General features: G+C 36.2%; 1 protein-coding gene across 4 annotated transcripts; it reads right to left on the bottom strand.

Moving 5' to 3' along the window:
- Positions 1-12,717: 12,717 nt before the first annotated feature.
- Positions 12,718-20,366, bottom strand: LOC117435250 (protein MAL2-like). 4 transcript variants are annotated; one of them, XM_059012720.1, is made up of 5 exons: positions 19,995-20,366; positions 19,469-19,518; positions 19,071-19,241; positions 17,997-18,200; positions 12,718-13,293 (listed from the first exon to the last, which is right to left on the bottom strand). In XM_059012720.1, exons 1-5 carry the CDS (start codon positions 20,047-20,049, stop codon positions 13,222-13,224), a joined length of 552 nt encoding a protein of 183 aa, XP_058868703.1. In that variant the 5' UTR covers positions 20,050-20,366; the 3' UTR covers positions 12,718-13,221. The 4 variants fall into 4 exon arrangements, with proteins under 4 accessions (XP_058868703.1, XP_058868701.1, XP_058868700.1 ...); XM_059012718.1 differs by having other exon boundaries at positions 19,469-19,595; positions 19,995-20,358; XM_059012717.1 differs by lacking the exon at positions 19,995-20,366 and adding an exon at positions 19,891-19,988 and having other exon boundaries at positions 19,469-19,595.
- Positions 20,367-20,667: the final 301 nt, after the last annotated feature.

The raw sequence follows: 20,667 nt of genomic DNA, 5'->3' as shown, positions 1-20,667 counted from the left end.
AGGCGTTATTTATGTGTTCCTATAAAATGTACATTTCTTTTTGCATGAAACACGTCAGTGTTCAATGCAGGGAGATCAGTGCTTTAATTTAGTTAATTTTAGATATTCTTACTGTTATCTTATTTATTACTGATTTGTTTAATTTGGGATATCTTAATTCCTATGGACTTCTGTATTATTTATTTAGTTTGAAATCTTTAATTTCCTAAATATATTTTCCATTTATTGTAGTTATATCGGCCCTTCTAAGACCTTTGAGGCACCAGGAAGTCTGGGTCATTCCCTAATTTGCCAAAAGATCTTCCTTTTGAGGTGTTAAGGTTATCTGCTTACTATGTTGTTTATATTCTGAGTAAATGACCTTGATTAATCGTTGGAAAACCAGTCAGAGTGTCTCTGAATTCACAGTCTTAAAGTAAATACTCAGATTACTTGTGTCTGTTTTGATAAAATAAGTCAATATGACCTACAAGTAACACCTTGATAAAGTATTACTGCATTAAGTGAACATATTATACATTTACATGCAAAAACATGTTACAGTACAGTTTTTGTCTTATATCTGGTGCTCAAGCCCACAAAAAAAAAGATCGGACGGATTATGATTCCACATCTGCACACTTTGTACTTTTTATTATTATTATTATTATTATTATTATTATTATTATTATTATTATTATTATTATTAATTTCTTAGCAGACGCCCTTATCCAGGGCGACTTACAATTGTTACAAGATATCACATTATTTTTTACATTTAATTACATTATTTTTTTACACATTATTTTTACATACAATTACCCATTTATACAGCTGGGTTTTTACTGGAGCAATCTGGGTAAAGTACCTTGCTCAAGGGTACAGCAGCAGTGTCCTCCACGGGGATTGAACCCACGACCCTCCGGTCAAGAGTCCAGAGCCCTAACCACTTTTGAGGGCAACTTTAGTTGTACTGGAATGAATTAAAGTTTAATCAATTCAAATTGTGGTGAGGAACACCATACAGCATAAGTGTGACAGTTTCACAGTTTAACCTAAATTACTCACATAAGGCATTGCACTAGGGAAACATTATACTGCAGATGTAACGTTGGCATGAAGATAAAGGAAAATAAAACTCCCAACACACTGACTGTTTTCATGGTGTTTCAGTTAATCCTTGGTCATATCATTGATTGCATCTGGTCAAATTTTCCTGTTGAATTGCACTACTAATCCAGTTGCATATTGGTTCGAATAAATTCCTCTGGACCGTTTAATTACATGCATATCCAGGGTGGCTAGATGCAAGTCTGAAACAGCTACCAGGAGACAATTCTCTATTTGTTCCACAGAACATTTGCAGAAAAGCACTGCCAACAGTTTGAACATCACAGCTTTAGCATAACAGGTATGCCTTGTATTTAAATGTAGAAAATGGCGGCGTCTAGAAGCAACTCAACAAGAAAATTAGCAAAACAATTGAGCTGCAGAAGCAGCGGTCTCCTCTGCCACTACATGGGGTACGCCAGAATAACACTGCAGCTCTCCAAGGAGGCAATTCACACGATTCTTAATTACACTACTTTTGGTTTATTCATTTCCTATTTATTTTCTTTTCAGTACTGTTTGGTCTAGAGTCTGTTTTCTTTTCATGTATCTATTGCTACTATTTGTGCAAGTGGTTTGTGGTTCGTATGGATTTAGACTGATTGAGATATTTAGCTCATTTAGCTCTCCGTGCAGATATCATGCAAAGTCATACTGGTATTAACACTGCAGGCCAATTCATTAAATGATTCATGAGAAGAAACACATTAAATCAGAAAATGTTTTCTGTTAAATTGGACCCATATGAATCCTGCTGACTTTCTGGATTACATCATTTGAGGTAATTTGAGTTATGATTTCACACAGATGGTAAAAAACAAAATGAAGAATTTTTTCATAGCGTTCTTTTGAATCGAACAGTATATTTCATAAATCTCTCTGTATTTAATTTTAATGATTCAAACTGCACACTTTGATATAAATGGAATTTATATAGACCATGTGAAACAGTGATTGAATCGTGAAACTGCTTTGATTTTTTAAAAACATTTCTATGATGTCCCCTTTTATTTTTACATGGTAACAAGTTAAAAGCTGTACCATATATTCACAAGGCAGTGGAGATCCCATTTGTGACCTGGTGCAGCTTTCTACTTAAGCGATAGTGCCGGTCCATGAAGGCTGTACCGAGTGGTGGTAGTTGACCGAGCCGAAGGCCAACTACCACAAAAAAAAAGAAAAAAATCATTATTTTCTTAAAAAAAAACTTTAGCTTTTAGTGATTCATTTGATACCCTTCAACTGAGAAAAGCTTTAGGAAAATAGTCCTGAAAACGTTCATAAAGGATCACTTACACAATTAAAGAAACTTTGTTAAACAAATAACTTTTACTAGTCAGAGCTGCTTATAGTTTATCTGGACAGTACCATCTATAAATTCAAATGTTATGTTTGTTTTATTTGTTGCAACAAACTATATTTTGTACAATTAAACCCACATTTTCTTTCTCTTTTTTTAATTGCCGTTTTCAGCAACTTTTGTATTACTGTTTTTAAGTTAATGGTTTAATTGTTTTTTTTTGTGTGTGTGACACGCTTGTGAAAATGCGTGGTCGGCAGCTGGTGATTATTGATAAATTGGCTGTCGGCCACGCAGAGTAAAAACTCGTGTAGAATGTGACCATCTCTGGATTGATTAATTTATTGCTAATCTGGAAATGGTCACATCTATAAAAACCTGCAGCTTTTGCTGGTTGGGTTTGGGTGTTCAGGGAGTAAGAACGAGACGTGAGTGAATATAAAAAGATAGATGAATACAATTGCTACTCGTGCTGGATTTTGACCAGCATGCTGCTTGTTTGTTTTGTGTGTCTGTTTCTTTTGGCCATCATGCTGTTTATTTTGTAGAAGTGTTTTGTTTCTGTTAAAACTATTCATTTTCAGGGGCTCCTGAGTGGCGCATCCAGTAAAAGCACTCGTGTAGAGTGCAGGATGTGCCCTGTAGCCTGGAGGTCGCCGGTTCGAGTCCAGGCTATTCCTTTGCCGACCGAGGACTGGAGCTCCCAGGGGTAGCGCACAATTGGCTGAGCACTGCCCGGGGCGAGGGAGGGTTAGGTCGGCCAGGGTGTCCTCGGCTCACCATGCACCAGCAACCCCTGTGGTCTGGCCGGGCGCCTGTGGGCTTGCCTGTAAGCTGCCCAGAGCTGCGTTGTCCTCTGACGCTGTAACTCTGGGTGGCTGCATGGAAAGTCTGTAGTGTGTAAAAAAGTGTGCTCGTCTTCGCCACTCCCGAGTCAGTGCGGGGGTGGTAGCAGTGAGCGGAGCTAAACAAAATAATTGGACACTACTAAATTGGGGAGAAAACAACAACAAAAAATAATAATTGGCAACTACTAAATTAAAAAATGTATATATATATATTTATTGTCAATAAATACGCTTGTGACAGGTCGCAAGCACTGTGGCATTGCTGTTCTTCCAGTTTGGCAGGGATAGGGTTAATACTATCACTGCCAAATACACGTGCAAACTGTGGCTGGCCAGCCACAGGTGTATATAAGGAGCAGTCTCTCCACATGTGGGAGATGAGCACAGGACAAGGATCAGAGCACAACAAACAAACAAACACGCAAATAACTTCCCTTTTCCCTCTTTTTCTTGGACTAAATGCTGGCAAATCCCTTCAGAACATCAAGAGATGACTGCTGCCAGCCCAGCCTCTGCAGCTTTGCCTGCTAACAAGCATTCAAATTGTTCATACCTTACTCTGCCTGGGAAGTTGTGCCTTATTTAAAGACACAATACCTTTTTCTTTTGTGAACCATTTTTTTTTGTTTTTCTAAATAAATACGCACATTAGTGCTTAAACTGTCTCTGTCTCCTATTTGTATAGCTATTAAGCGCTGCACCACACCGCTGCCCTCCCACAACGTGCATCAGCGCTTCATACCCCGCTGTCCTGCCTGTTGTGTAGTCATCCTGGTCTGATGTCACCACCAAGCCGTCCTGTTCACACCATGATATAAACAATCCCTTTATAAGGTATTTTTATTATATAAATATTATGTATTATTAAATATAAAGTATTTTATTGCTTTAAACTCTTCTCATCAATTATATACACACCCAGTACAAGTAAAATAACGATGACTATGAACACTAAAACACAGCAAGCTGTCTAGCCCAGTAGTTACACAGTAGACTAGGAGCTAAGGAATCTCAGTCCACCTTCTGTACTAACTGAAAGTCAGTTTATTTTCCTGTTCCTCTGTCTGCCTTGCTATAAAACTGAATGCAAATAAGACTGACCCTGGTATACGATGCACCATCTGAGTTCAACTATCCTGGGTAAATAGTTGCTTTAAAAAACTCTATTCAGTTTGGTCTAGCCAAAGATAATTTATTTGAGAGATCACTGTGGTTGACTTAATTGTGGTTAAAAAAAAATAAAAAAAATATAAAGTTAAATGTCAGAATCCTGGCTCAGCTTAAGATTCTCAAATGTCCGCATGGTGTCAGTTTTACAATATTGTTTGTTACTTTGGGTTTCTAAGTAAAATTTATGGATATTATTTTTAGCTCCATGCCTGACTACAAAAACAGACATTTCCAGAAAAAGGCGGGCAAATGATTCCACATTTTTCTGCAAGGCTGCTTCCAAGCAACCCTGATCAAAGGAACAGAAATAACCCTCCTGCTGTACCTCTGTGTGTCTAACCTTCGTTTCATTGACAATTTTGTCTGAGTATTTAACTGTAAACATTGTCTAAGTAAAGAACATAGAAAATGAGAAGAACTGGCAATGTGTCGCTCTGAAGGAAAATTGACCTGGATTTTCCTCTTTCTCTTCTTTAAGTTGTGAAAATGCCCTTATTTTAAGTTAAATATTCCAGTTTAAGGGATATTAAATATGAAAATAAATACCATTTAAGAGAAAAGGTACATTTCTGATCTAATTACAGAAAGTGAAATTAAGTAACAGGCCTTTTACACCCCATTTTCTACGTTCTGTATGGGGGGAAAAAATACTTTTAATAAAAGAAAGTAATGGGAAAAGTTATGTGGTTATGGAATACATAGAGTTTGGCTTTAGTTTCCCATAAGTGCATGGTGTAATTGTAAAGTACATTTATACCTCACTAAGACTTATCCAATGTTTGGCTTATTATCAAACTTTCTGTAGTTCATGATTTAAGATGATTACAGTATGTACTATGCACCTCATCTATGGTGAAAAATTTGTCCTAAGATAAAGTGTCTCAGAAAAGTCTATTAAATAGTAAATAGATGTACCTGTATAAGAGCTGGTATTCCTTTAGGATTTTGTATTACAACTGATATTTCCCACAGTGGCAGATTGAGGCGAATTCAGCCAGAAAATACAGTACCTCTTCATGACCTACATTATCTGTTCTATTGTAACAGTCAAATAAACATTAACAAAAGCAAAACTGTTGTGGTATGATTCAATAAACCCTTTGAATGACAATAATAACTTATTTTGCATGCCAACAAGGACATAATATAGAATTATTGTAAGATTGATGTTAAAAAAAGTACAACAAAGGGTGAAAATACTACATTAGTTTTGTAACTAGTCAATTCAAAAAGTGGGACGAAATCAACTATAATTGCTGGAAAATGTTGGCAAACTTGCAAAGTAGCTTTTCTTAACATAAGACATGGATATTTTTAAATGACATGTTTGGATGTTTCTGGCAGTGTTGATATATTTATTCAGATGTATAATTTGTTTTAATAGTTAGGGCATAATGCAATGTAATCTTTGCAGTGTATTTCCATTCTGTACTGGACACATTCTCAGCAGGAGAGCAACTGTTAAGGTGTAAACACACCACACATCTTTCAACAGTACAGAGGCTTGCAAACCTTTCTAGACATGTGTTTGCTGATAACTTCATTGGAAAATGTGAGGCCTTTATGGGTTTAGTTGAAATAAGAAGACAGTTGGTAATAAGACAGTTATTACTCCAAGTGCTACATTAGCAGACAATGTCTGATCAGCACTGTTACTGCACTAAAACATGTAACCCTTGTCTAACCCTTTCTGACAAAACACTCAATACTCACATTATGCCACAGGTCTTTTCAGAAGCAGATTGTGCTGAAATAGTTAGTATAATCTAAGAACACTAAGAATAGAAAATCATACAGACAAAATTACTGATCATTTGTCATTAAAAAATAGAAGTTGATTAAAAGGCATAAGGCACACAGAGAACGACAGAGAAGCACACAGAGCAGCCAACATGAAAAGTTAATAGAACTACGATTCGCCTGGGACAATTGGAGGTTGCTAGAGATTGGAGAATGCAGGCAGATGTTGGCCAGCACCTTATTTTCCCACCTGAGATTGCTACAACCACTCTTGACCTGTGTTCAGTTTCAGCATGCCTTGTTCTCCTGGTGGAGCTAATAGTGCCATGGCAGGATTCCGTGGATGAGGCATATGAGAGAAAGAAACTCTGGAATGCTTAGTTAACCACTGAGGCAGAACAGTGGGGGCGGTGATTCTGGGTTTATCCAGTAGAGGTGGGTTGTCTAGGATTCGTTGCGCAATCCATGACCCAGCTTCTTAGAGGTCTTGCATTCAGTGGACAGGAATTGCAGCGTATAGTGAAGGCTGTATCCGAGGAGGCTGATTGTTTTAAGAAGGAAAGAGGCCAACTGGGGACCTAAAAAGAGTAAGTTAACATCACTGAAAAAGAATGGATTGCTAAGGCAAGTGATGGAGGAAGTTCACATCAATGAAAAGGAATGGATGGCTAAGATAAGTAAACTGAGCTGAGTTACCTGGGGAATGGAGGGGAGGTACTGAGACATCAGCATCACTGTAAAGCCTTCCTGAGGTGTGGGCTAGTCGACAAAACAACGGACACAGAAGGTACCCACCTGATGACTCCTGCGAAGTGCCCCACCCAGCGCATTCCAGGCGGTTGCCATGCTGAGGTGCTTGGGAGGACACACTTCGGTTGCTCCCTGGAGCTAGCATCACACTTTAGCCATCAACACTGGGAAATGAATGTTACCTGGCAGAGGAAAAGAACTGAAGGCTCATATATTACAGCGAAGCTGCGTCTTGGTTGGTCCCCACCCCTCATTTTCTGCTCTCATCTAATAAAAATCATAAGAATAGGACCCAAGGTGTTTTCTAGTTCACCAGGAGTCAGAAAAAGGTGGAATCAGATGTCAACAAGAAGATCATTCAACGCTTTATTGTTAGGCCAAAGTGGAAGGGAGCAATAGTAACTCCAAACATCAACTTGTTACCACCTTAAATCACATCTGAATTTACATAACGTCATCATGTAAATGCAGTAAATTACACATTCCTGTCAGAGCTGGGTGGAGGCTGTAAGGGCCCCTTCCGTAACATTCCATCCATTACAGTGACTCCTTTCTTTCCCCATTTTCTATACCTCTACTTCTGTAACACCTTCAGCAGAGCATTAAATGGGTAGCATTTTTACATTACACTCTAGGTACCACATGTCCATCTCAATATATAATAATCTCTGGCAATGTACCAATATCTTTCTGCATGCTTTATAAAATATATTTCTCAGAAACTGTTAATAGAAGTTTTTACTCTATTTTAATCATTTAATTTTGTACTCGAATCTTATATTTGTTTCCATTACTGTGCCCTTTTTAACATTACAGCACATTTAATTTTGCTGTTCATTTTTTCAGGTATCCGTTTAAAAAGGGCAGTGGATGTGAATGCCTTAATAATAAGTTATCAACACAATCTGAGTGTAACCAAGTGAGCGTGTTCTAACCGGTAATGTGTTAAACAGGGTCAAGAACATCGTGTTCACTTTCCCCTGGCATGTTCACAAATATTACTTTCTATTCAGAACCAACTGTTCCCAGCCACAGCATATGAATCATATTAGTGCTGTATTTATTAATAAATGAACAAATATAGATAACCAACATTTTTTTCTGTTCTAAATGAATGCATTTGGTTTGTTGAAAATGTAACTTCTATACTTTACATTGAAACAGGAGGAGCCAACATAGTATCAAATGATTTATAAACCAAACAAGACAACACAGACATGCAAGCAAGATGGCACTGCATAGTTGTTTTCGGGTATATTGATGAGCATACCACTGAGGCCAACAGCAAAGCCGAAAGTATTACACATTTAAAAACTAGAGTAAAAATAACTAAAAAAATAACTAAATGTTACTTTAGAACATTTTTTTAAGTAAACATGAATACTGTAAATATACAGTAAGACAGCATGATTTTATTTATTTGTTTCTTTCTTTCATCAGCTTACAACTTCCAGTGAAATAATAATAATAATAAAAATAATTAATTTAATTGGATTCCCAAATGTTTATAAGTCACCTTTAATTAAATTTTATTTTAACTTTGAGGTCAGTTTGAATAAGCAAAATGGCAAATCATTGGGAACTACCATATGCTAAGTCATTGTTAAAAAAAAACCCAAAACATTATTAACCATAGGGTAATGGACAGTAATTGCATCAACATGGGTAAAGCATGATTAACTTCAAAATAATGTGTTAAAATATACAGGTAAAATGTATAAGGGATATTATGGAACTCCTAATGCAGTTCTGTTTGTGGGACCTGTTCTGTTAAACAGGACTCAAGTACATGTTAAGAATATGGCACTTTTTAGTGGTAGGCTTGTATTCTTGTTTTGTGTACCTGTGTTTAATTTATAGTGTATCCATTGGAAACTAGTGTATCCATTGGAAACTTGGAATGTGGAATTCTCCTTGGAGACAAACACTTCCCTCATTCAGTAAAAATGTGTTTTTCAGCAACACAATTTACAGCAGTCTCATATTTGCTATTTTCACTGCAGCTTCCTTCCAGTGGCAGTGAAAAAGGCACTCAGATTTATTGGAAAATTGCACTGCTCAAGAAAGCTGCTGGTGCCATGTAAAACATAAATCAAAAAGCTAGGACAGTGTTTTTGGTGACACGGGCTACAGACTTAAAGAAACACATTGCAGTAGCCGTAAGCTTTTTTGTTCTTTCGGAGCTGGCTCTATAGAAATCACATCACCTTGCCAAGAAAAATGTTTGGGCCCTTTTAAGAAATGCAGCATGTGTGTAACATGGCTATCATAATATTTGTCACGGACAGAGGGGTGGATCATCCAGTGCTGTCATACTCATGGAAAAGGCATGCAGTGTTAATATACAGCATTCTGTTCTAAGATATAACTGTATATAGCATTGGTATGCTATCACATGGGCTAATCCTTGTTGCTAGCAGCTGACGTGGCAATAGAAGTGTAGACTAAAAATCAGAACATGCTTAAGGCTAAAAACCATATACAGTGCATTACCTGAGCACCTGAGCACCTGAGCAGGGCTAACACCCGGTGAAACCGCATCTGTACTGGCTATTGCTACAGAGACAAAATATAAAAATATATATTTGTTTTCGAATGAACATGAACAACATTATCACTTTATTTGCTTCCCTGTCTTGACTATGGGGTGGGGTGGGGTGGGGTGGGGACAATACATTTGGTGATTCCCTTTTTATAGAACATAAGATTTGTGTACAGGGAAATGTTTGGGTTAGGAATTGAAGTTACAGTGAGTTATGTGTAAAAATGAACACCACACTGTCAAAAAAAATGTAGGTAAAAAGGACGTAGGCCTAAAAACTGTGATACTGTATGCAGAGGGTATCTGAATAGGATCATTTCTTGGTAGTCAATGTATAGTAACTAATTTACAGTAATACTCATAGGAAGTATAATGAGCAGATTTACCTGTGTCCCAAAAACATACTTAGAAAACAAAATGTGATTATTTCCTTTGATTTAGTTTAACCCTTTCTAATGCCAAGCTAATTAGAACCTCATTCTGCTTAATATTAACATCAAAAAATAATGTTATTTTTTGAAAACATATTCAAAACATCCCTTATTTGACTTGGTTTCTTATTTGTTTTACCTTACTTGATTTTCTACATCTCACAAGATTACATCAAGATCAAAATGTGTAAAAATACTTACCAATCAATTCCTTCATTCTTTGAACTCATTCGCTCATGGACTCATTCTGAAAAGTTCACCAAGCGGCAAAGCTACATCCTGTGAAATACGTGTAATTTCACTTGAACGTGTGAAATGCGTCTTCCATCAAAGAGCTACAGTGCTTCACATGAGCAGAATGGCCAGACCAGTGCCAGATGTGCAAATGAAGAATTGTGACAAGTAACGTTTTTCCATTTCTAACATATTTCCTGTCTTCACAGATTACTGTGAAGCAGGGTTCCAGCAGGTCTGAAGACGTGTGGTAACACCTAAGCATTTTAAAGTGTGTTATACATTAATTTTATTAGCAATGGTTGCATTTAAAAAGCTACAACCTTCCTCTCTCCATCAGTTTTTTATTTCTTAAAAAATAAATAAATAATAAAAAAGGAAGTAGGTAGCTGTTCCACAGAAGATTCACCATATGGCCATGATATACATTTGCAGTGTCTTGCAATCTGTAGAACCAACAGTCAAACATGAAATCTTTGCTTCCACTGCCACAAACCCCATAACTGTACACCATTTGTTATAAGCATGCTTTACCAATGACTGGGCTCTCCTCCCGCTACAAGCAGGTTTAATCAGGTCTCAGCAAGAATGGCAAGTAAAGAATTCTAAGGGCAGGTTGGTGAGTACATGGAGCTCAAAACAAAACCAAGTGTTTAACAAGCAATGGAGAAGGATCATTCTTATAGTCTTTTACAAGCAATAGTGAAGGATCATTCTCATATTGTTTTACAAGCAATGGAGAAGGATCATTCTCATAGTGTTTTACAAGCAATGGAGAAGCCTTGATTCTCATAGTGTTTAACAAGCAATAGTGAAGGATCATTCTCATAGTCTTTTACAAGCAATGGAGAAGGATCATTCGTATAGTCTTTTACAAGCAATAGTGAAGGATCATTCTCATATTGTTTTACAAGCAATGGAGAAGGATCATTCTCATAGTGTTTTACAAGCAATGGAGAAGCCTTGATTCTCATAGTGTTTAACAAGCAATAGTGAAGGATCATTCTCATAGTCTTTTACAAGCAATGGAGAAGGATCATTCGTATAGTCTTTTACAAGCAATAGTGAAGGATCATTCTCATATTGTTTTACAAGCAATGGAGAAGGATCATTCTCATAGTGTTTTACAAGCAATGGAGAAGCCTTGATTCTCATAGTGTTTAACAAGCAATAGTGAAGGATCATTCTCATAGTCTTTTACAAGCAATAGTGAAGGATCATTCTCATAGTCTTTTACAAGCAATAGTGAAGGATCATTCTCATAGTCTTTTACAAGCAATAGTGAAGGATCATTCTCATATTGTTTTACAAGCAACGGAGGATAATTCTCATAGTGTTTAACAAGCAATGGAGAAGCCTTGATTCTCATAGTGTTTAACAAGAAAGACAAGCCTTCATTCTCATAGTGTTTAACAAGCAATGGAGAAGCCTTGATTCTCATAGTGTTTAACAAGAAAGACAAGCCTTCATTCTCATAGTGTTTAACAAGCAATGGAGAAGCCTTGATTCTCATAGTGTTTAACAAGAAAGACAAGCCTTCATTCTCATAGTGTTTAACAGTGTTGGGGGGGCGCTGTCCCACAATTTCCAATTTCAACATGTTTCTTATTAATTACAAGTCTGCACCTAACTGTTGGTGGAAACAATTACTATTGTTCATATAGGCTCATACAAAGACCAAGGAATACATCTGGGCACTGCAACTTTGGTCAGTGTATCTCAAATATAAACACATTGCATAAAGAAGGCTGGCAACACTGAACTACTAAAACCACCAACAATGTACTGTACTTTCACTTTAACACTTATTAAATCAGTTCGGACAAACTTGGGTTACATTTTTTATTCTACAGCAGTACAACAGTGTATTTATCCAGCAGAAAAGAAAAAAACCTGCAATATGCTTAAAATCCCTGATAACTTCTGTACATTAATATTGACACTGATGTGCTAGATGTATATACATTTTTGAAGGTTTTCATACCTTTACCTAAAAACTTGCTATTTTAAGACAAGGTTGCCATCTACTGGTTATATACATTCAATTACTACTTCTACAGACCATAGCATGTGTTTGGGTTTACTTGTGATCTGGAATACTCTGATCTAGCTTTCAAGAGCTCTGCTGAGCTGATAATTGACAGAAACTTTACAACTCAAAACCATCCGGAATGCAATAGTATAAGAATGTTTGTTTGCATGTGGATGATGAATTCTTACATACAGCTATGGCCAAAAGTTTTGCGTCGCCTAGGATTTTAGGATTGAGACAAAAAAAAAATATATATATATAAAACATAATCTGGATATTTTATTTAACATCATATATTCAAAGAAACTACAAAATTCTATTGCAAGTCTACATTAAGCCATAATAGTAGTACTTAAGTTAGATTTCGAAATGTCAATTTTTTTATATGGAAAACTACAAAGCTGTATGTAATTCAGTATGTTTACGTAACACTATTCATCAGGTTTCATGCGACTTTATGAAGCAAAATTAGTCAATTCTATAGGGTGACCATAGCTGTATGTGTACAATGCATTGTACAATGGTTTAATAGGTTTTAATGCTGAAGAGAAGCTAGGGAAGATAGAAATTGTGCACACCTCTTTAGTTTAATGATTGCAAGATTATTCTTAAATGTTTATTTTAGAATGCACATCATTATTTAAACATATCTGAAAGTTAAACTAAATTTAGATATCAATACAATTTAAAGATGTGTTTAATTATTTAGACACCAATACCTTCAAATAATAAAGTCTATATTGTGCCAGTTGTCATTTAAAGATAACTCAAAATTACTTTCAAAAAGATCAGAACCACGTGTCTTATAAAGAAAAGATAATTTATTTTAGACAGCTTTTTCATTATTTACACAATTGAAAAACAAGCAGATCTAAAAAATATACTGAAAATGTAACACACAAAACAGGAACAGCAATTACATTATTTTGAGTTAGATGTCTTGTTCCTGGTTATTCCTGATGAATATGTAAGATGACACTGATAGGCTTCGAGAGTGGTAAAAAAAAGGAAAGATTTGTCCATTGCATAGTTTTCCAAGTATACTATATTTTGTATAGAATCTGTGCAGCAAGAGTCATGCAGTACTACCCTCTCCATCTTCTGAATCCCAGGCACATACTGCAGGCATAACATGCTGTCACGGCAAATGACAATATCTGAAATACATAATAAAAAAGTAAGGAACAGTTGTTCAGCAAGCATTTGTCAAGATAAATTGGTTTCGATTTTGGAAACCAGTTGTAGACATGTTACTTTTGTAAATCAATGTAATCATTTAGTTAGATCTATGTAACGACACAGCAATACTGGCATACAGAAATTGAAAGTAAACTTGAAAATAACTAGAAATGTTCATTTTTGGGGGTATTTCTTATTTTTGCTAATCTATCAACAGAGAGTAAAATATTGTTTGCATGTGGTGTTCTAGTGTCTAGGTCTATACAGAAACATAGTTTGATCCTGTATAGACGGCTGTTTTATAGAGACTATCTACTGTTATGCTCAATTATATTAACAGAATCATGCAGTTTGTCTTCATCAATGTAGTAACAATGAGAGGTATTACAGAATAATGTAGATAGTAATAATATACGTTTTCCCTTGAACTCCAATAGTGGTTATATCAGTTAGTATTATTGGGCAAAGAGGACATTTCATTCACTTGGAAGTGTCTTCTTTCCCAAAATACCAAAGTTGTTCAGTACAAACCTCTTAAGCTTTGGCTAAGTGGTATCCAGCCTTTAATTATTTAACTACAATAAAAAAATTTCTTGTTCTGTTTGTAAATGAAGGCCCCCTGCACCAAGATGGCATGCAACACAGGCCTTGAATTTTCTAAACTGGAAATACTAGTTTTTACAAAATACTTGGCTAAGTATTTAATTCCCCTGTATAGCGGACATAATCTAACCGGTTTGAAAGTGGACAAAGGGTGTTATCTGATCTCGCTTGTTCAAAAATGCATCCATTATTATTCATCCAAGTAAACGCCAAACAAGCCAGTGAAGGCTCTTAAGGGAAGAACTGTTAAAAGAGACATGGTCATTGTCAGGCCTAACATCTTATGTTTTCCTCAACTTTGATACCAGGCACTACTATTATTGTAGGTCTGTTATTTGGGACAGGTCACCAGAAGAGTGCAATGCAAGGTTAAAAGGTGATAACGACCTGTTTTTAGTATTAACATTTTCACAGGACCCCTTATTCAGCACAGAGAATCCGCCATGGATGAGATTTATTAATTGCAATTGTAGATGGTTTGATGAACTGTGATGGGCGATCAGGGCCCGACTGCTGTGATGGGCTCTCGGCCCGAATGACTAATACATTTGGCCGTACATTATGCTTACGAAACTTCAGCAGTGAAAATCCTGTTTGTGATGTAACCTTGTGCAACTTTCTACTGTACGTAAAGGCCGTTCCACCAATCCTTTATCTAAGAACTGGTGGAAGTAGCCATGGCAAGGTTCTTTGATCAAACAGGAAAAAAGAAGCATACAGTATGAGGGGTTTACATACCTCTTCATTCAATATATATATTTTTTATGTAACACCATTTATTCAACATTTAAATTATTGCCATCTGACTCATAAAATGAGTGTTTTATAGTTTGGATGTAATAAGCAATGTTATAAAAAAAAATACTGAAGCCACTGCAAATAAAAAAAAACTTACTGTTATCTTTGTGTTTGGTGATCGGATAGCAGATTGCTTTAAGCTTAGACTTTTCTGTCCCTTAGTTATAAGACGGAATACACTGTACACTAGCCTTAAGTAGCACATATCATGGGTACCTACCAAGGACAAAAAAGTCATGTTTGTACCCCTATGTATTAAATTAGCATAGCTGGCTACGGGCTATCAACACCACCACCACCACCAGGCTCACCTACTGTTGAAATAAAATTAAACCTAATTCATTGAGGAAGATTTGTTTTAGAAGAACGAAAACATGAAAAGGAAAAAGAAAACCTGTTTGTTCCATGACTTTGTTCAAAAAGACAAACAGACTTAACATTCGCTTGCTGCAAGTCTCCTGTCCCTTCTTTATTGTGCTCATTTGAATTTGATCTTATTTTCTACTGACCACTGTACTTTATAACTGCTCTTATCTGTAATGTGATAAGGGCATCTGCTAAGAAATTAATAATAATAATAATAATAATAATAATAATAATAATAATAATTTGGACCAAGAATTTCTCTGGCTAAAAGAACACTACATGGAAACACACGCAACCCGAAAGAACTACCAATAGAGTGAGAAAAATGTGGAGACTTATTTTTCTTTTTCCACGGAAATTGCGCCATTGTTGTTTCAATTTTTTTTTTTTTTATAGGAGTGATAAAACAGCCACAACTTTAAAATCGACATTTATTTAGATTTTACAAAATACCTCCATGCAAATACCTCTTTGAAAATAAGAGACAGCATGAAAAAATGATAAAGCAACACTTCCAGTTCAACTTTCAAAAAAGGCACATGGACCTAAAATACAGATCCCAACTAATCGATCAACACCATATTTTCAAAGAGTTACAATTTCCACTTACAGTACAGTAGCTCTTACACTATTGATAAACTACTAATTGTAAATAATCTTTTCAATAGTAATGTCGTATTTCAGGGACTGGCACACCTAAAAGTGCTTTACAAACCAATTGCATGCTGAACAACGTGCAGCAATTATGCCCCACTGATTCTTACATTCATTGTGCCTCTACCAACACCTGTCTGAGCTCAAAGTACAGGTGCGGCATAACAAAAGAGTGTGGGAGCAACATTTGCCTGGGCCTCTTATTAAAAAGGGATGAGGCTCTTGATGACACCATGTTCTTTAGAAGAACAAGTCATCATCCACTGTCTAACTTTGAACACAGAGCACGCATTCTTTCTGTAATATTTCTCATTTCTGTGATCTTTCCTGATATATGGAATGACTAAAAGTTAAAGTTATTTATGCTGGTAATAAGCTTAGTTTCCAAACAAGCTTCTTCCACATCTAGAAATTAGATAATCTGTTTTTTTTCAGGACTCTTATTGAGTTACACCATTAACATCTGGTTGAACTGTATTTTTGTAATTCTTGACAATTTTTCAAGGACTCTTGGAGGCTACTATAGCACTGGCACTAGGTGTTTGCTTGACTCATTCACTTTGACCTGTGACCAATTATGGATTATTATTATCATTTGTTTATTTAGCAGTCGACTTACAGAGACTAGGGTGTGTGAACTATGCATCAGCTGCAGAGTCACTTACAACTACGTCTCACCCGAAAGATGGTGCACAAGGAGATTAAGTGACTTGCTCAGGGTCACACAATGAATCAGTGGCTGAGGTGGGATTTGAACCGGGGACCTCCTGGTTACAAGCCCTTGTCTTTAACCACTGGACAACACAGCCTCCTGGATGCCATATTATTTTTTTATTATTATTTATTTCTTAGCAGACGCCCTTATCCAGGGCGACTTACAGTCGTAAACAAAAATACATTTCAAGAATCACAGTACAAGTATTAATACAATTAAGAGCAAGATAAAATACAATGACTTTGGTTCTAAATACAGTCATGTGCCTCAGATTTCCAAATGATAGACCAAAAGCTTTGCGATATTAGTGCCATATTTGGTAAACATGTTTGCTTATGAGTAAACTGCAATAAAAATTAATCGTTTTGTGCCAGTAATTTTAGTAAAGCCCAAAACATGTAGCCTGTATCGCACACCAAGTATTTTATCTAATTACCAGTGTTTCCATTCCTGGGGGCTACCTCCGGGATCAGTGTCCCAAATATCCCAATATTGTTCACGATTAATGTAAGTAGAGGTGCAACACCATAACAATAGATTGTAGATCAAATTTCCATTCTTTATTATTTTAAAAGAACAAAGTTAAAAACAGAGCAACATTTCGGCCAGATGACCTTCAACAAGCTGTAGTAATTTTACAAACATGGCAAACTCTCAAATCTCATATTACAGAGACCATTTAAAGTACTGACTTCCTATTTGCGGAGTTAAGGCTAAATGTGACAGTGACTTAATAAATATATATGACATCAAAATATATGTCTGCCATATTTTAGGTGTATGTGTGACACCATGCTACAGTGGATGCCTTTTTTAATGTGCACTTTAATTATATTTAGGGTTTTAACCGTTAAACACAGATAAAACATCCCCGATCCACAGAAATGTAATCATTGAATATCCGATAAATAGTGGAAAAACAATGGAAATGGGTACTTAATTCACGATGCCTTCACCCCTTTCCCAGTGCAGTTAGTTATGCAATGTCCCTCCTTCCTGACTTGTATCTTGCATTGATTCGTTCTGAATACTTTAAACCCACTCCAACTACTGAGTGGCAGGAAATCCTACATTTCTATTAGAGACCCTGCAGATGGAGGATTGTACACGTTTGCAAGATTTAAAACACCCCCAGAAGAATATGCCAGTGACCATAAGCATTTCTTTGTGGAAGACAGCAAAGGAAAGAAGGTACTACATGTGCAAGTCCTGTCGAGTTACTATACAGATTGTGCCAGGAAAAAAAGCCCAAGAATTTTGGGAAGTAACTGAAAACAATAATCTCATACAGAATATAAAAAGTGAAACCCCCAAAAAATGAATTCAGGGTACTCGAAAACTCGAAAATAGCTCAAGATAAACACAGAAAATAAAATTAATAAACACCAAAAAACAGAAGCCCTAATTATATTGTTTGTCATCTACATGTTCCTTATTTGATTTCTAACTTGTTTGATGATGTACAATATCCTAAGAGGTGAATATGCAAATGGCAGGGAAATAAATAATATAAAACTTAAGAGTGATAAGGTATATAATACTTACAGTAGCTGCAACGTTTATGCTGTACTGACGATAATCTAAGAAGGTGACAACATTCCCTTTTGGCAGCACCAGAATACATGTTCCATTGGTGTTGGTGGAGCTGGATGTGGAAATCCCTATAGTACCAGCAGCTGCTGTTGTTGCAGCTTCAAGTAGGGAGGCGCCAAAGTAGAACAACAAGGCAATGAAATGGTAACTAAAGTCCTAAAAAAAAATGTTTTAAAAAATTAAATTAAAAAGTAAATAGCTTACATTGGTTACCCTTTTCTTGCATTTTGTTTTATATCTGTAATATTGTTCAGAGTTCTATTAATCTATTCATGTTCTGAACTACAGTACTGTATTTTGATTGAATCTTTTACAAGAAAGGAAGCCACATAACTTCTAAAGTAATGTGCACAGATAATTATAAAGAAATTCTACAATGACATACATAATGTACAGAAACACTTGGCTGCTTCTTTTATTAGTTTAAATTTGATAAAACAAAAATGACCTGGGACACAAAAAATGATGTTTATAAATAGCAAATTAGACTAAATGACCATATAAGTTGTTTAGTTAATAATGGCTCCAAAATGACTCAAGCACCTTTTTGTATTAGTTAACACCATTCAGGGGCTGTGTCCAGGGTGCCACCAAACACAAGGCCTCTTTCAGGCAACTTTTCTTTTCTGGTTGCTTGTGAATCAACTAATTGTAGTAACATTTTCAAGAAAAAAAAAAAAAAAACATATAGAAAGTTCAATTTACAAAATCAGAACAGTGTAGATACAAGAATAATAAATAAAAAAGGTCATTATTTTCATACGTTTTTATTTCCGTCATGCTTTTCTGTATTTGCCACCCTTTTAAGATGCTTCCCATTTTTATTTGTCATACTTTTTTCTGTATTGGCCACCTCTAACACTGACTTGCACTTTTGGCCCACCGTAGTTTTGTGAATGTACAGCATAGGGTGAGGGCCCTACATACATACACACGTACCTTTAAAAACGAATGCAGCCGTTGACATGAGTGACAATTATTAAAACAAAGTCAAGATCAAACAACAAAACAGGTTGAACTACTTACCAGTAAATTCCAATCCGTGTTTATTCTATCAGCAAAGCCACACAGAAAACAAACTAGGTACACAGTTGAAAAGATAAACATAGTAACCGATACAAACATCACCCAACCCTGCATGAGGGGCACTGGGACATTTGAAGCGGCTACCAAAATCCATACTAGACCGCCAAAAAGCTGCAAAAGATAGACAAAAAAATGTGTTATTTTTTGTTGTTAGAGAAAATGTATAACATTTATTAAAGACACGATTCGATCTTTTTAACAGTAGCTACAGAGTAACAGAGTGACTTTGTAGCTTTTTAAGTGAACTAGGACCTAGGCTACATAGAGGTTAACCATGTCCATCACGGAGTACCTTTCTGATAATATATTATTATTATTATGAAGAAATCTCCACTTACTATCTCCAAGAATACGAACGCTCCGGAATACGTTCTCAAAACGTCGAATCCTGTAGGCAAAGATATCTTGGGGACTGAGAAGGCCAAAACAGGATGTGGCGGTGCAGACATTGTAGTGTGTCCCTGTCTTTTCAGTCGTGAGATGAAAATGTCAAGCAAATTTCTTGTGAATCACGTGAACCTAATGCCAGGGCAGGTGCACAACCACTCCCCTTTTCAAACGATTTGCGTTGGTTGCAGTTACAGGCAGACGGTTCAACTCAAGAACAATGTACTGTTAGTGACGTTATCAATTTGAGTTCAAGGTACAGTAATACAGTATTTTATATACGTGATTCATACATTTAAAAACAAAATATAGTAATATTCCGTTCAGTCGCTTTATTAGCACAAATCAGAAGATTTGCTTTCTGTTAACTTACAGGCATAAAGGAATCCGTGCAAGGAACAAATAATCACACTACCTCCAGTAGATAGCTGGACTTCACGCTGATGAGGGAGGCTAGTTGAAAAACTGGTTTCTTACCATGTGATAACTGATGAAATGTTTTTGGTTTCTTTTTAATCACTCGATCATTCATCCTTGACAATGACAGGCTTGAGTGACAATGACTGAAGCATTTAAACACCTAATCAGTGAGATGGTTTATTGACGCTGGATAAGGAGTGATTTCAGCTGTTGAATTGCAAGCTTGAATAAAAGAAATAAAGAAAATCACAGAAAAACATCAACATGGCAATTTCAAACCTGGCGAGACGGTATAACTAGACACTCTGTCAACGACAGGCCACGAACTGGGAGAGGTGTGGCTTTTAGGGCTCGGAGACAACTGAACAGGCAGATGACTTTCCAAGAAACCGGGTGCAAAGCATGCATCGCAGATGTACTTCTTGTATTGCTTCCAACGGTGGCCACACACGCTACTGACTTTCACAGTTGAATGTAAGAGTAGGCTACTAATGTAGCCTGACTACGTCAGTCCAGTGCGATAAGGCACCAAACAAATTAGAAAAGATCCTTTAGGTTCTTTTTATTCAGATAACAGATCTAAAAATGTAGGAACAAGGTCACCAAGAAAATCACACACATACACTTTAACAAGCGTTTGTTCAGTGTAAACTTCCAATAGCAACACATGGTTTAAAACGGTACTGGTATAATAAGACAATAATTCCATTCACCTATTAACAGGTAGCAA

Source organism: Acipenser ruthenus, chromosome 3, assembly GCF_902713425.1.
Source record: "Acipenser ruthenus chromosome 3, fAciRut3.2 maternal haplotype, whole genome shotgun sequence".
In the NCBI taxonomy this organism is placed as follows: domain Eukaryota; kingdom Metazoa; phylum Chordata; class Actinopteri; order Acipenseriformes; family Acipenseridae; genus Acipenser; species Acipenser ruthenus.
Note: the sequence above shows the minus strand (reverse complement) of the source record. Positions and strands in the feature narration are given on the sequence as shown.

Excerpts from the sequence above, each read along its gene's own strand:
- LOC117435250 (XM_059012718.1), bottom strand. The coding sequence starts at position 19,579 with ATGTCTGCACCGCCACATCCTGTTTTGGCCTTCTCAGTCCCCAAGATA. Across the intron at positions 18,201-19,070 it reads ACACGGATTGGAATTTACTG|GACTTTAGTTACCATTTCAT; the intron begins GTAAGTAGTTCA and ends ATTTTTTTTTAG. Across the intron at positions 13,294-17,996 it reads GCATAAACGTTGCAGCTACT|ATATTGTCATTTGCCGTGAC; the intron begins GTAAGTATTATA and ends TATGTATTTCAG.